At 36.8% G+C, this 16664-nt stretch overlaps 1 protein-coding gene across 4 annotated transcripts; it reads left to right on the forward strand.

Annotated features, from left to right (window-relative positions):
* The first annotated feature begins 3150 nt into the window (after positions 1-3150).
* On the forward strand, positions 3151-13963 carry LOC147402431 (acyl-CoA-binding domain-containing protein 4-like). 4 transcript variants are annotated; one of them, XM_086444086.1, is made up of 19 exons: positions 3151-3427; positions 4092-4162; positions 5437-5500; positions 5588-5659; positions 6717-6914; positions 7024-7101; positions 8082-8186; positions 8321-8387; positions 8479-8540; positions 8838-8977; positions 9523-9649; positions 9749-9863; positions 10855-10943; positions 11770-11853; positions 11935-12123; positions 12331-12486; positions 12771-12830; positions 13400-13623; positions 13742-13963. In XM_086444086.1, the coding sequence occupies exons 1-18, from the start codon at positions 3269-3271 to the stop codon at positions 13586-13588; spliced, it is 2025 nt and encodes a 674-aa protein (XP_086300212.1). In that variant the 5' UTR covers positions 3151-3268; the 3' UTR covers positions 13589-13623; positions 13742-13963. The 4 variants fall into 4 exon arrangements, with proteins under 4 accessions (XP_086300212.1, XP_086300213.1, XP_086300211.1 ...); XM_086444087.1 differs by having other exon boundaries at positions 13400-13607; XM_086444085.1 differs by having other exon boundaries at positions 13400-13963.
* The last annotated feature ends 2701 nt before the right edge of the window (positions 13964-16664 follow it).

Here is a 16664-nt window from a genome sequence, read left to right on the forward strand (position 1 = left end):
AAAAATTACAGTCATTTTAAAATAAAAATAAAATAATATTTATTTATTTTCGACTTCAAAATTTGAATAGGACTATGACTTCGAGGACGAGTTGGAGATGCCCAAACATGATTTTTAAACTCGGTATTTCGTCTCGTCTCGTTCAGCTCCGATATTGAGTCGTCTCGAATGAGTTTTTCAATACGTTTGAGACATCTTGTGAGACAAATTAATAAATTGCTCTGTGACTCACAAATCTCGATCAAAAAATGACTTTGTGAGTTGATCTCGTTCAGCTCAGATATCGAGTTAACTCGAATGATGCATCTCGGTCTCGGACGAGTTTAAAAACCATGTGCCCCAAGCCTCATCCATAAACAATTCTTTGAAGTCTTATTTTACATGTCTTGGGATCTTTATGATGGTGGATGAGGGTTAGTAAGGACTTTTTCCTCACTATGTTGATCTTTTACTTATTACACCCAAATTTCTTAAATTATTTATCACACTTTAATTAAGATTTAAACCACATCATTCAAAGATTACAAAAATTTGATTCAAATTATTATCTCACCATTATTTTTTATTTTTTATTATAATAAGAGTATAATAGGTAAAAGTATTGGTGCCAGTAACAGGTCTCTAAAATAATAATCAGAGTCGTGATGGAGTAACATTAAAATGGACATCGGTATGCACGTAACCATAAATGCTTCTCAACCATTTCTCGACGAAAAGCATTTATGGATCCATACACATATCCACGCCAACAATGTGTGAAACGATGTCAATTCCAATCTTACTTCAACATTTCCTAATAATAATACTAAACGGAAATAAAATTTGGGAGAGTCACTTTTATAACTAACCCAAAAATAACATAGAATTTTTACGGGCAAAAATTTAATTCTAGAATCCATACCAAACACATAGTCCACCTCTTCATTGCCAATACTCGGTCACGTGCAGTCCTCTCCCCACACATGCATTAGATAATTTATGGGATAATCCCTGAGGTTATTTTCTACGGGGAAGATTCAAACTCAAAAGTGCTTACTTGACACTTTCACTTCTTGAGACGTGGTCTTGGCCATTAGACCATCTCCACCAATCCTTTGAGGTTAACTTTCCAATGACTTGGGTCACATAAACAAGTATTCTCCTAATTGACTTAAGTTTGTTTAATTTGCAAAATATAAATGTTTGATGTCGCCATGGGCTTGATCCAACTCAAAATAAGATACATGCAGGGCGGGCCTTAACCTTATCATACTATCAAGTCAACATTTGATGGACCACTTGGGAGAATTCTCTAGAGAGACGATCTGAACATGTAGTCGCAAAATCCAATCATCTAAACCATGCTACTACTTTAACATTAATAATTAAAAAATAACATACTCGATAGCCCTTTCTATCATGGGCTCTTCGATGTGCCACTAACTGGATATAGAAAGGGTTACGGATACCAAATGGTTGAAGTGAAGTTGTCACGTTGTGGGGTGAAATAATAAAGAGAAGTGTGAAACTTAGTCCCACATCGAACAAGAAAACGTTTAAATATTGGTCTATAAGGATAAACCAACCCTACATAATGCAATGTGTGTTTAAGGTTGTGCAAGCTTCGGCTCAAATCAAACAATACTGTACTATTATAGGTTTGGGACGTTACAAATAGTATCAAAGCCGAAAATGATTCTTTCTGTTTGGTGGGGAGGTTGTCAGGGCCTCACTAGTACGCCACTAGTTAGATGTGAAAAGGTTTACGAAGACCAAGCGGTTGAAGTGGAGCCGTCACGTTGCAAGATGGAATGACAAGGAGGAGTGTAAAACTAAGTCCCACATCGAACATAAGACCGTTTAGATCATGTGGACTTTGACACAAAACAGACAATATTGTACTATTATGGGTATGGGGAGTTACAATTTATAAGATATGAAAAATATTAGAAAATAAATATTTGTACTCAAAGAATTGAGTGATAATCATACTCATAGTATTTTCTCAATCTTTGTGAATTATGTCACATAAATAAAATCAACCAGAGGTGATTTATAAGTAAGTCAACCTTCGCCTTCTAATTGTTAAAAAGAGAGAGACTCCAAAAGTCTAGCTTCACCATCCGCTTCAAGCAGAACTAACTCTTGTTGTTGAACCTCACTCTCTAAGCTGGCAAGTATAGCATGCATTTGTCTCCAATCTTCAAAAGCAACAACAATCATATCATATCGAGCCTTTAACCAACCATCATTGTTGGCTCTTCAATCTCGAAACTTATCTGGTAAATTTATTATTATTTCAAATGATTTTAGTTCCTTTGTCTTGTATGCTCCATCCTGACTTCTCTCAAAAAATCTGATTTTTCTTTTAATTTTCCATTAACTCTATAGATTCTTGCCGAAGATCCTGATAACTTGTGAGGCATAGATCATACAAGTAACTTGCACAGCGCCGATGATAATCAATGATGGGGATCCTATAACAATTGCTGCACACACATCAGTTACGACAAATTAAATATTCTCCAAACCATGGAGCATGTCTATCACAACAGGTCCCACCTAGAAGATCTCCAACATTAGAGATCAACTCGATCGTGTATTTTAGTCAAAAAATCGAAAAAAATGAAAATAGATGGGTTTTACCAATGCAAGTTTGACAATAAAAAAATGTCGAATGCAACAATAAAAAGTATTGAACACAACAACAAATAAAAAGTGGCGAGTTCGACAATAAAAATATTAACCTCAACAATGAAAAAAAAGTGGTGAGCTTCACAATAACTACTAAGTTACCGCCTAAAATTCAAGGACTATTTAAAAAGAAATCCTTCCATCAGGATCTTCTAAGTAATTTTTTCATTAAACAAACTTTAACGTTTTCAAGAGACTTCAAACGAGATAGAATAGGTTAAAAAACTTGATAATGTTATCCTCTCTTTTCCTTCTTCACTTTTTTCTTTTTTACTTTTTATTTTTTTATTTTTCTTGAACCTAAATGTGGTTGAAGATATGCACATTTGATTAGTATTCCAAACTGGACCAAGGTCAAGGTATACACCATAAGAAAATACAGGAGGGGTGTTTCAAATATTCCCAAAACTTGGAGGGGCATGACTTAATCACTCAAAATAAAAAGTGCCCAAATAAAAACGATAACGGAGGCACTTCAGTTCATACAAACCGAACTTGTATGTTCGCACTCCGCACCCCGCCATTATAAATCGCTACGCGCCGAGATATTCAAGCGTTTTTATTTCATCCGACTTTTCTTTCTTTCTCTGCAGAAATGTCGATGTCGAGAGCCAGCTCTGGCCTCGCTTATCCAGATAGATTCCATGCTGCTGCATCGTACGCCGGTTTTGGTGGATCTACTAACTCTTCAGAAGGCGCGATCTCGAAATTCCAAAACGAAGCAGCGCTGTTGCTTTACGGATTGTATCAGCAGGTAAGCTTGGAATATTTATAAATGTTGTTGTTTATCGAAGTTTTCTCCTGGATCCAATGTTCTTATTCTTGAATTGTTAGTTCTTTTGGTTGTTTTCGTGTCGATCTATGTTAGAATTTTGGATTTATTGCTCTGGCGTAAGAAATTGTATTATTTGTGTCGATTAGGGTTGTGTATGTTAAAATTCTGGTAGATCTGGGATTTTGAATCGAGATATTTAAATGAATTTGGAGATTTAAGTTGATTAGGGTTGTCGGTGGATGTTGATCCGATTGGAGTGAATGAAGATTGAGAAAGTTTTCGTTTTGAGATTGGGACTTTGTGTACGTCCAACAAGATTTTCATTAGCATATTGGTTTGGGATGATTTATTGGTTAAATTAGTGAAAATAAGGAATTTACATGTCTCTTAATAAAATTATCGTTTGCATGTTGGTTTGGGATCATTTATTGTATCTGTACAAAGCTAAGTCTTCTGTTAGGGATGACTTGTTGTGCAATTCAGGTAAAAAGGAATCCTGTTCGTTTCCTTTGTTGTTCCTCAGTGAAATTTGAAACCAAATGGGCTAATTTTTGTAGGACTTGAGAGATCTGACTATTGAAAAGCTCTTGAAACCGTTGAATTTTCTCGAAATGGTTTTGATTATGTTAGTACCTCATTGCAGGCAACTGTAGGACCCTGTAACATTCCGAAACCTCGAGCTTGGAATCCCGTGGAGCAAAACAAATGGACAAGGTTCATATTCATAAGCAGAACTGGAATAATTTATTTCTATTTTTAGTTCTGATCACGGTTTTAAAACTCGTTTTGACGTCTCGTCTCGTCCAGGAATGAGACCGAGTTGTCTCGGATGAGTTTTCTGATACGTTTGACATTTTCTATCCATCTCGTTGGAGGACGATGCCAAGACGTATCGGACGAGTTGTCTCGGTCTCGGACGAGATTTAAAACCATGGTTCGGATACCCTGTTTTTAATTTTTCGGCGTGTGTTTAGACAAAATTTTAAGATAAATTGTACTTCTTACAAAGTTATAGTACGTGCTCTAGGTTGAGAGTTGAGACTTGTTGAAAAACTTGAGAACAAGGTTCATTTTCTAAGCATTTGGTGTTAAACATTAATTCTGTTGTATTTAATGCATTATTTCTTCTCTTCTATCTCCAATTGCGATTGATTCTGAGATGCCTTTGATCGTTAAGATATATGATACTCTTTATTTTATGATAAAAAAACCAGGTCGTTAAAAGAATAATTTGTTGCATTGTTAGATGTCAAATAGCTGATCTAGGTTGGATGGAATTTTTTTAGAAAACTGACATAATGATCATTCTGTAACATGAAAAATCAATTAAATACTGTATTTATTATGACAAGGGAGCTATCTTGTGAGAGTCAAAATTGGCTTTGATAATCATGGTGCAATTTTCTTCAGGTTTTACTGCGGGATTTTCAAATAAACAGTCTAAAAATAAAAGCATGCCACAGCACAATTTTTTATGTCGTAGAACCCCAAATTTGTTGAAAGCATCCATGGTATAATGGTCTTCACCCTAAAGAAGTTCACTAGATTTATACAAATAAAATAAAGAAATCTGGACACATAATAGGTACATCCGTAAATGAAATCCAGCAAAGCTTCAAGGCAAGCAAGAGAAACTACCAGTGTAAATGAGCCTGGCGTGGGCGTAGCTTTTCATAGCTATTGATCAGACTGAAGCTGAGGCCTACATGAGTGCCATTTTTATTTTTATTTCTTTATAAGTATAGATGGGTTTATTAAAAAAGCAGAAGGAAGGAGGTCGAGGTGACCATCACAAATACTAGATTACATGGCACAAAACAATCCGACAGCAACTACACCATCACAAAAAAGACACTACCCTACAGATAAATTACAAACCCTTTCCCATATAATAAGGAAGTCCCCAATAATATTCCTTTGAACTCAGATTATACTTCTGTTGTTACTGTCTCAAGTATTTCTCATAAATTATATTTTTATTTCTGCAGTTGGCATGGGCTTGGAAACATGGCTTCAGCAGAAGCAATGCGCCTTTTTGTTAAAATCTTGGAGGTGCATACAGAGTGAACAATTGAGACATTTTGTTTTGATGTAATTTATGAATTAAGTTAGTTGATTATGGTGGTCTTGTTTGTGTAGGAAGAAGATCCGGCATGGTATTCAAGAGTGCCCGAGTCTGTCATCAAACCTGTTGTGGATGTGGAAATGAATGTGAGTCATTGAAACTTATTAATATTGGATTTCATGTACTGTGTCAATTATGCATTTCATTGTTATATAATAGAGCATGATTAATCAGCACTTTGTTGCAAGGGCATTAGGCATCTAGTGTTCTCAATTGTGCGGGTGGGGTGGTCTCCTCGACTTCCCTGTTTTTTTTCTTTTTATAAGATTTATAGTCTATAAATGAAACCCCTAGCATTATAGATCTTTCCTAAGGAGTAGCTAGTCCGATCAGAGGAAATGTTAGTTGTCTCAACCGAACATGCACATACAGGTCCACTCATATGTCTGTATAAAAGTGATGTTATTAATATGTTTCAGATTGCCATTGTAGTGGTGCATCACATGTGTTATACTATAAGCATTACATTGTTTATAACATTTTTTTCCAAAATCGAAACAATCAGAAAAAGGAAAAAAAGATCTACAATCTGCTATCGTTATCATCATTAGCAACACCTTATTCCAATTATTTGAGATTGCTAACATGATTCTTGTTTCGTGGTTCAATTCTTTTTAGAGTTGTATCCTCTGTTAACATGCCTGTTTACAAATCCTTACACACTATCTCAATTGTATAATTTGTAGGCCTTGCTTTCACTCTTTACAGCTTTCAACCCCCAGTGAAGTGATCCTTCTTATAGTTGGTGTTATTGGTCTCTGTGCATGCTCAAACCATTTCCCCTTCTTTTTTGATAATTGGACCTGAACCTGATAACAAAAATGGTCAGTCTAGGTTATTTACTGCAGATCCATCGTAACTAACACCTTGTAACTTTGTGTGTCCTTTACTAAAGCTGCACTACATGTGCAAAAAGAACCAAAATCTGCCAAAAAAGCAGAAGATTTTATTGAGGCTAATAATTATGTTTTCAATTGAAGTTTGTTACAAAGGTTTATCATGTAGTTTATTTCTGTAAACCTGAGCCAAATTTTATCAGTTTTTTATGATTTGTCGCAAAATCTGAAAGTTGAATAAAGGTTTATCATGTAGTTTATTTCTGTAAACTTGAGTCGATATTTGATCAGTTTTTTATATGATTAGTTGCAGAATCTGAAAGTTGAGTCAGTCACTACAAATGGGAACTATTTTCCTGAGCCAAAGACTATTTCCACTGAAAATGGGATCCTACTGGAGACTCAGGATAAGGATGTTGTCTTGGAAGGCCTTGGCTCAGTTGGTGTCTATGATCAATGGGTTGCACCTTCAGTATCTGGCCAGCGCCCAAAGGCTCGCTATGAGGTATAAATCCTGTTCTTGTGACTAAAAATTATTGTGTTATTCCTGGTACTTTTGACTACATCAATCTTTTGAATGTAATTTTTTTCTGTGCCTTTTCAATCCCTTGCAGCATGGGACAGCAATTGTTCAAGATAAAATGTATATTTTTGGTGGAAACCACAATGGTCGTTACCTTAATGATCTTCAGGTATGCTATCTTAGATTACCAGTGGGTAGTCTCCTCCCACACTATTGGCCGAGAAACAATAATTGATATGAAAACTTTTTTTTTCTTTTTTTCTTTTTTCAAATATACACACACACACACACACACACACACATTAGTGATTAAACTTACTCTATCTTGTAATCTGAGAATGCTGTAATCCCCTCCAAAAATATTATACACCAGACTAGAGTTAAGTTCTAGAGAAATTTTGAAATCGTATTCTGTAGTAATTCCACAGGCCTGGGACCAAAACCACACTTTCACATTTACGCCTACCCAAAAAATAAAAAATCTTCAATGAAATCCCAAAAGAAAATGTTTATTCCACAATTTTTTTGGGTAAGTATAAAGATTCATTAAAAGGAGGTCAAGGAGACCAGCTGAAAGAAGAAAACATAAAAAAGAAACAAGAAAACCATAAAGACAGATACACATGGTAAACCGATCCTCCCAGGCTAGGAAACAAAGCCCACAAAAAGATGCCATTAAATTCTTTGAAAACCTTGCCCCAAAGGACTCCATAGTCAAAATAGAGATGATAACACCACGGCAGTTTTCTCTGAATTTTCAAAAACACAATTATTGCTCTCCTTCATAGACTCCAACAAATTGTGAAAGGCAAGATACTCCACAACAACCTCTTTGCTGCCACAAAATGGACCCCAAGGCCTCTCCAACCCTCGAAAAGAGTAGCAATGGATCTTGAGAGACAACTTCTAATAACTAACAGACCGAGGAAATAACCCACACAGAAGATGCTACGCTGCAATGCAGGAGGAGATGATGCGTTGTCTCCTCATCACGTTTACACTTGACCCAAACTAAAACCCAGACTCCGTGCATTGAGATTTACAGTATTTGCTTGTATTTTTTCCTGGACAACATTAGATTTACTCACTTTAACTGCGCATCAAGGTGGCTCAATGCATGAATTTTCTTTAACTCTGGGAACATTGCAGGTCCTGGATTTGAGAAGTTTGACATGGTCCAAAGTAGAGGTTAAGGGTGGGACAGAGTCTTTGGAATTTCCAGTGCCTTTAGCTCCCTGTGCCGGTCATTCCTTGGTTAGTATAGAACGAGCTTTTGATTTAGTCTTGCTTTTAGTAGCAATTTTCTGTAAAGAACTATTTCAAGTTTCATTAGGTCATTTAAATGTCCTCTTTCCAAGACATCATGTGTTCAACTGTTTTATTTATAGGTACCTTGGGAAAATAAGCTCCTATCTATTGCTGGTCATACGAAAGATCCTTCCGAGACTGTGACAGGTTGGATTTGCTTTCTGTTGCCATATTTTGACTTATCCCTATGATGGCTTAACTTTTACTTTGTATTTATTATTTTATTTTCTCATGACAGTGAAGGCATTCGATCTGCAGACTTTTACTTGGTCAACCTTGAAGACTTATGGGAAATCACCGGTATTTAGTGTGCATATTTCTTTAAGGAAATAATTAAGATGGTAGTTTTTTTATTTTTAAAATCAGACTACCTTGATTTATTAATATCGCCTGAATGTCTGACATCCTTCGTGTATAGGATTGTTTGGTAATTTGTCCTCTTTGTGATGAATGATCAGATCACCTGGTTTTGGGAAATTCCTGAACCGCTAAGGGCATTTTACCTATCGCTTAAATTAGATGTGTTAGGATTTCTGCATTGTATCTTCCTGCTTTCTGCATTTGAAATGTTCTCACACATTGGTTTTTGTTTTGCAGGCCTCACGTGGAGGTCAGACAGTAACCCTTGTTGGATCAAGTTTAGTCATGTTTGGTGGTGAAGATGCAAAGAGAACTCTCTTAAATGATTTGCACATCCTTGACCTTGAAACCATGACCTGGGATGACATAGATGCTGTGTAAGAGGCTTGCTAGAATTTTCGAAGCACATATTTTTTAGCTTTGAATTTTCTTGGTAGGATCGGTTGTGAGTGTGGAATAGGAAAGGATTTAGGGAAACCATCCAAAGAGACAAGAAACCATCATCATCACTGAATAACTTACATTATAGTTTACTTAGCAAAAAGAGAAAAAAGAAAAAGAAAAAAACTTAATCATAGTTTTTTCCATCTGATTCTTTATTTTCTCTTCTTTAAAATTGCCCTCTCCCATGGGATTCATTATGGTATGGGAACTTGGACTATTTTCCTTTCTTAGCAAAACATTGTTTGGCTGAGACCCTCGTCACTTCCTCGTAACAGTGACGGTGATCTTAGATGTATTTTCTTTATTATCCTGACAACCCATATTTAGGAACTTTTTAGGTGGGAGATTTCATTGTCTCTTGCATAATTCACTACTTAAGAAACTATGATGTTATTTTATGCTTATAAAAACAGGACTCACATTAGAGTTACTTTATGTTGGTTGGCAATGGAATCTTATCTGCTCTATTATTTTGTAGGGGAGTGCCTCCTTCTCCCAGGTCTGACCATACTGCTGCAGTTCATGCTGAGCGATACCTTCTTATTTTTGGTGGGGGTTCACATGCTACATGCTTCAATGATCTGCATGTCCTTGATTTACAGACTGTAAGAGAGCTTTTTTTTTTTTTTCCTTTCCCGAGAAGCGTCTAGTTCTGATCAAAGAGACACCCTCATTAATGTTTTTTATTTTTATGATTGTCGCAGATGGAATGGTCAAGACCAACACAACAGGGCGAGATACCGACACCACGGGCTGGGCATGCAGGTGTAACAGTAGGGGAGAATTGGTTTATTGTTGGTGGAGGTGATAATAAGAGTGGTATGTAGTTTGAAGCTTTAGTTTTCTAAATTTGAAAATGGTATATACTTTAACATCTTACCTGGACCCATGGGTGTTTGCTTGGTCCCAACTATAAGTACAAAAAAATTGGAGATTGTAAGGAGAAAATAACATCAAGCTACAAAGTAACTTTTTAAGGAGTCAAAGTCCACTGTTTAGTTTACTGAATGGTTGGAAATGGGTTTCATTGTATGGTTTTTTTACTTACCTGATCTGGCCATCGCAGTCTGACTATCATAGTCGTTGTATGAGTTTACCGAATGGTTGGGAATAGGTTCCCATGTATATGGATTTTACTAACCTTTATTGATCATAGCAGCCTTGGTGTCAGTCACTAATTTGGTTTTCCCAGGTGAATATGTATGTGGAGGCCTCATTCAATACACAACCTGCATGATGAAGAATAGAAAGGATTACCTGACCCTCTATTTTGAAGTCTATCTAAAACAGAGCTCCAAAAGGGGAACTACAAGACCATCATTGCAGGATATGAAACCTACCACACCCCTATGTAAACCAGACACACTTTATCTTCTCTCATTTCCTGATAAGGGGATGCCGGGACGACCTTAATTTTATCTATCAAGTCTTCTACTAGATGTACACCATGGCTGTGTATAAAAAATCCTTTTGTAGGCGAAATAGACCCTTCTTCGGCATAGTTATTTTCTTTTGTTAATTACGGCAAAAGAGAAAACCCGATTTTGTAAAACTGCACCATTCCTGTTTTTCCACTAACACTGTTCAGTACCAGGAAAATGCAGCTTCATATGCTTAAAACAGCACTAGAAACTGACCTACCATGGGATTGGATGGCACTACTTTTCTTTATAGAAAATCTGGGATATAAATGTTTCTGGAGAAGATATCTGTAATTTTTTTGTTTTTTATATCAATCATATTGTTGATCTGATCGAAGTTGGTGTGTTTTGCTGCTTCAGAGATTCATGCTTTTTGTATTTTTTGGCAGGTGTCTCAGAAACTGTTGTTCTCAACATGTCCACGCTTGTTTGGTCGGTTGTAACCACTGTCCAAGGACGTGTTCCTCTTGCTAGTGAGGTATGGTATATTTTTGTTGAGAGTTGGAGTAAGAGATGAAATCATACATAATTGAGAACCTATGAACGAAAAGTTACTAGCTCAGATGATCCTCATCTCTAAAAAAGGAATCTGCATTATCTATGGCCCTCTTCATTTTACTAACATACCTACCTAAGAAACACGTAGGTGGTGTAGGAGTCCCTAGCAAGATCCTTTTTTTTGGGCAAGGGAATACATATTGATGTATCTATATGAAATAATTACCAATTAGTACATAAAATCTTGTGATTTTAAGACCTGAGGTCATCTGGTTTGGGTATCTTTGGATACAATTTATGTGATAAGAGAATGTTAAAAAAATGCAAGGGACTATTGTACTGCCTTTTTTCGATCCCGTAAGTGAAACGAATCTCTTGGCTACTGTAAAACAATCCTACACGTTTTCTCTGTTCCCATAATTTTGGTCTTGTAAATTGACGGGCTGAGAAGAAATGGGACAATACATGGTTATCTAAATAAGCATCGCCTTAAATTTGGAATATAAAATAGTGTGAAAGATCTTTTTGTCAGCATGGTTTAATCTCAGAAAGGTTGAAACCACAAATGATTACTTCCTAAGGATTATAACTTGCCTTCATATTAAATTATAAACGTTGATCATCTATTTATCTACAAAACCTGAATTATTTACATTTTCATTAGAGGATCAATTTTTAATTTTTAATTTTTGGACCTGTAAGGATAAAATACTGCAGTTGGCCAGAATTGTTGAATACCTTATTTTCCATTCTAATGGACTAGAAAATGGTTATTTCTGATTGGCTGCCAATATCTCCTACTGCAGGGCCTGAGTTTGGTTGTGAGCTCCTGCAATGGTGAAGATATTCTTGTTTCTTTTGGAGGATACAATGGGCGGTACAGCAACGAGGTTAAGAATAATTGTGATTGTTTTCTTTATTGTTTCTTTTAACCTCAATTTGTTCTCTTAATTTTGTTTATTGCTCGTTAGGTTAATGTTCTTAAACCGAGTCACAAGTCGACGTTGCAACAAAATATGATGGAAAGGCATGTGCCTGATAGTGTTACTGCCCTGCATAATGTTACAAATGCTACCAGGGATGTAGAGTCTGAGTTTGAAGCAGGTCAAGATGGAAAAATAAGGGAAATCGTCATGGACAATGTTGACCAAGAACCCACGGTAATGTAAAATTGTAAATGACAGATTCAGGCAAAAACAGATGCAGAAATTCATGCGTGCATAGTTAAAAAGAAAAAGAAAATTCTTACCTCATATTTGCTACAGTTAATTTCATTGATCAAGTCTTAATGGTTCTTGTATATCAGTACTGTTTTGGTTCAACCAGGATTGGGTTTTCATTCTAAATCCTAGGAATCTTTTGTGCAGAATGTCAAAAAGGAGGAAATTAGTGAACGAATTATAGCTGCCATCAAGGCAGAAAAAGAAGAATTAGAAGCAGCACTCACCAAAGAGCAGTTGCAAACCCTCCAACTGAGGCAAGATTTAGCTGAGGCAGAGACCCAAAATGCAGACCTTACCAAGGCAAGGGTACTACCTTTCTTACTAAAATTTCTGTAGATGCGAGGGTAAACCACAAATAAAAAAGAAGGGTAAACCTGTGGTTAATGGTTTCAGTGAATTTTTCTGGTTCTGATCATACTCCTCAAACTTTTACTCTTTTTAACAAAATATTATGGTGACATGTGTGTTTGAGGACAAAATTCCATATTTTTAATAAAAAAATTTTGTTTCTCTGAAGGAAGAAAAACGACACACATAATTGTCCATCAAATCTCCTGAATTTCATTGTTTTTTGGACTTTGTAGGAGCTTCAATCTGTCCGTAGTCAGCTTGCTTCTGAGCAGTCGAGGTGTTTTAAGCTTGAGGTATGTGCTCATCATTCAAAGTTTATTGAAGTTTGTTTTTTTCTTGATTCTAATGTACTAGTAAATTCTATGCCGAGATTCCTCCGTAGTTTCAGTTCTTATCAAAGAAGCATGCTCTTTTCTTTCTTAGGTTCCAATATGAGGGCTATATACCATGTGTTCTTTTACATAAATTGTTTATCCAATCTGGAGCGATGTTGATATACACCAAAGATAATTCATCAAGAAGTATAGAAGTCCGAACTTGACAATTCACCCAATGAAAGAATAGATCTTCAGAAATCAGGAAGTTGAAGTTATCATCTTTTTCCCTTGAAACGTCAAAATTTTCTTACACACAAGTCAACAATGTGAGTCAACTAGGGACAAGTGGGCACATTTCTCGTTGAGACCTAGAAAAACTACAGAGTTGTGTAAAACAAGTTCATCCTGTTCAATTTCTGTTAACCTTGACTCCTAGTGGTTGAACATTTTAAGTGTTTCATCTCCTCTTGCTGTAAAGTTTTACTTGTAAAAAAGAATAATAAGGATGGGCTTGCTACTAACTACCTACTCTTTTAAAACAACAGGTTGACGTTGCAGAGCTACGGCAGAAGCTACAAACAATGGAAACTTTACAAAAGGAACTTGAGCTCCTTCAACGACAAAAGGCTGCTTCTGAACAGGCAGCCTTAAATGCCAAACAGAGGCAGAGCTCGGGTGGTGTTTGGGGTTGGCTTGCAGGATCCCCCCCTGACCAGAAGACTGACGATGCTTGAAATTCCTCCAAACTGAGTTGTGTGGTACTCACTTGGTAGTTTTGATTTTTCTCTATTTCCTTTCTCTTTTTACAAATCTTTTTCCCTCCTAAATATTGTTCTTTGTTAACTTGTTCTTTCCGGCAATAAGATAGTGTGTTTCTCTATTGACAGACAGGAAAGCTACTAGCGACTTCGCTGGAGTCATATTTTGTAATTCCAGATATAGTTGTCATTGTGATTTGGGTCAGTATTATATTTTTGTCCAAGTTGTATCCAGGGTAAGAGTACTTAAAAAGTGAGATTTCTACATTTTGATAGGTTTCATTATGTATTGGGGGGTATCATCCAGCCCAAACCCTTCAAGTTTAATACCAAACTACATTTTGTTTGGTCCGAGTGGCTTAGAATTAGATTGTTGCATCGAATTTCATCGAGCTTTATAAAAGATTTAACATTAACATAAATTGCAAAACACGGCTGTAACATGGGAGTCCACTGTCCACACATCAATGCAAGATTTTTTTAAAAAAATATTGGCTTTTCGAAATCTCCAGTGTAAATATTGTTTAAAATGATCCTCAATTGCACAAGGCAGCTAAAACATGGAGTCCTACGTGGGTCCATGCAAGATATTAGAGAACAAATTTTGGTAGTGTCATGCGATTGCTTATGATAGAGGGTTTTGATTTTTTATTTTTTTTCAAACATTTGTTGGGGTTGTTAGATTTGGGAGAGAAATTTGGCTAGGTTTTAAGAAGGAAATATTATTTATTGGGATCAAGGATGTGATTTGGGACTACGTTCATGGTTAAGTATTGTTTGTCACTTTGTCTTGATTGCTTTTGTAATTTTCAATTGATGTAGTTTTTATTTTTATTTTTTTGGTTTGTCTTATGTGAACCGAACTTGACTTTGAAGGGAGTGGAGCAAATTTCAATAAGGCAAGAAGATCGGTTTTATGGGAATTGAATTTTATTTTGAGGAGAGTAAAGTAAATTTTTTATCAGGTAAGAAGGTCGGTTCTATGTGAATTGAGCTTCACTCTAAGGAGAGAAATAATTTTTTTATACGGTAATAAGGTCGGTTCTATGTGAATCGAGCTTCACTTTAATGGGAAGTGAAGCAAATTTCAATAAGCAAGAAAGTCGATTCTATTTGAACCAAATCTCAGTCCAAAAGGAAAGTGGAACAAAAGTTTCATAAAGTAAAAATGGTCAGTTTCAGGTAAATCCACCCTTACTCTATGAGAAAGAATAAAGTTGAAAGATGGATTAACAAAAATTTTATAGCAATAAAGAAGAATATAGAAAACACACTTTCATTAATATGGAAAAGAAGTTACATCAACAAAAAATTTCTTTACAAAGTTACCTTACCACCCCAAGGTCAACATACGTAACTAAAGCAAGAGAAGGGTTGGTTGTGAAGGTGATTGGAGTAGCATCAAAAAGTGTCGAAGGAGGAGGATTAGAGCTGGTCATGACTAGGGTAGTAGCCTTCTGGAGTTCGAGGATGGTGGTATTGAGCCTGGTCATGAGCTTCCACTCTTTTTTCAGGGCTACCTCCCATTCCTTAACATTTTCATCTAGCTGACGTTGAAAGTCAACTTTCTGTTCCTCAAGAGCCTTGTTTTTCAACTCGTCATTTTCCTCCATCTCCTTTTTCAACCGGTCCAACCAACCTTCAAAAACCAAAGAGCTTTGGGTCAGTTGGTCTAATAAGGTTGTTTTCAACTTCTCCTGTAAAGTTCTGACTTGACCTCTGAGCTCGAAGACTTCCTTATCCTTTGCCTACAAAGAAGAATGGGAGGAGTGGGCACTTCTGAGCGCATCCGACCTTCCTCTAGCAAGAACGAACAATTTGTGCTAAGCTTGAAAGAACAACACTGATTTAGAGAGTAGTAAAGACAAAACAAAAGTTCAAAGAAGGGAAAAGTGAAAAAGGAAAAAGTACCATGGCTAGGTGGCTGCAAAGATCGTCCAAGAAGGACACTAAATCCTTCTCAAGAAGGTTGGTGGTCACCTTTTTGTCAGTAGAAAGAAAGTTTTCTTCTAGTAACCCCCAGGGAACTTTGGGGTCAGATAGCGTCGAAGCCCCTAGGGGGATCCTTATTGTGAGGATGTTATCCTTAAGAGGGACCTCCTGAGGAAGAGATCCCTCGGATTTACGGACCCTCTCAGTAGAGACCAGGAGAACATCATGATCCTTAAAGAAAGATGCCTTCTTCAGTCTAGTGCTCTACTGATCAGAACTAGTACGGGTGACTTGGTCGACCTGGTCACCGCTTCTCGATTGGGAACTTGTTTGGGAAAGAAGGATATAGGAAGAAGGATCAGTAGGGGACAAGACAGAGAGGGGAGTAGGGGTGGCTTTGGGAAGAGGGTGCTTTCGCACAAAAGGTTTTCAGGTTATGAGATGGGAAGATATGCCTTCTTTAGACTCAGAATTGGAATGCCAGAGGTCGAAGTAAGAGGAAGTGGTAAAAGAGATAATGGCTGTCTGACAGGGACGAGACAAGCTCTTTTCCTGAAGAAGAAGGGTGGTAAGAGGGAGAACGGGGAAGAGGTAGTGAGCTTTTGCCTGAATTTCTTATCCTTAAGGATATACTCTAGGACTGGAATGGGGGAAGGGCTCTTATTATTCACACCTGCATTAGGTAAAGACAAACAATTAGATAAACAACTATAATATAAGGTCGAGTATACAAGTAAGAAATGCTTATGTGCTTGTACATATAGCCTACTCGTCCAGTTGAAGTTGTGGTTTTTTAGGGCAGGCGTGGGCTGCCCCTTGACGTATTCCCAAGAGCTAGTGAGTCTCATTGGGTATAAGAACTACTTTTTGTCAGTCTCTAAGGGTTGCAACAACACATCCCGACCTTATTTCTTTAGTAGGTAGAAAAACCTGGGCTGCTTGGGGGCATTAGAGAGCTTGTACTGGGCCTAAATGTTTACAAGATCGAGTTTTTGACCTTTAGGAAAACGGGAGTTCATCAGTTCGAGCATGAAGATCAGGCAGTAGAAGTTCCTTGTCATTTGCCTAGGAGCCTTGTGGTAGAAATTCAAGATTGCATGGGTTAGGGGGGGACAAGGGA

This window comes from Akebia trifoliata, chromosome 5 (genome assembly GCF_017979445.1).
Source record: "Akebia trifoliata isolate Shusen 1 chromosome 5, ASM1797944v1, whole genome shotgun sequence".
Taxonomy (NCBI): Eukaryota; Viridiplantae; Streptophyta; class Magnoliopsida; order Ranunculales; family Lardizabalaceae; genus Akebia; species Akebia trifoliata.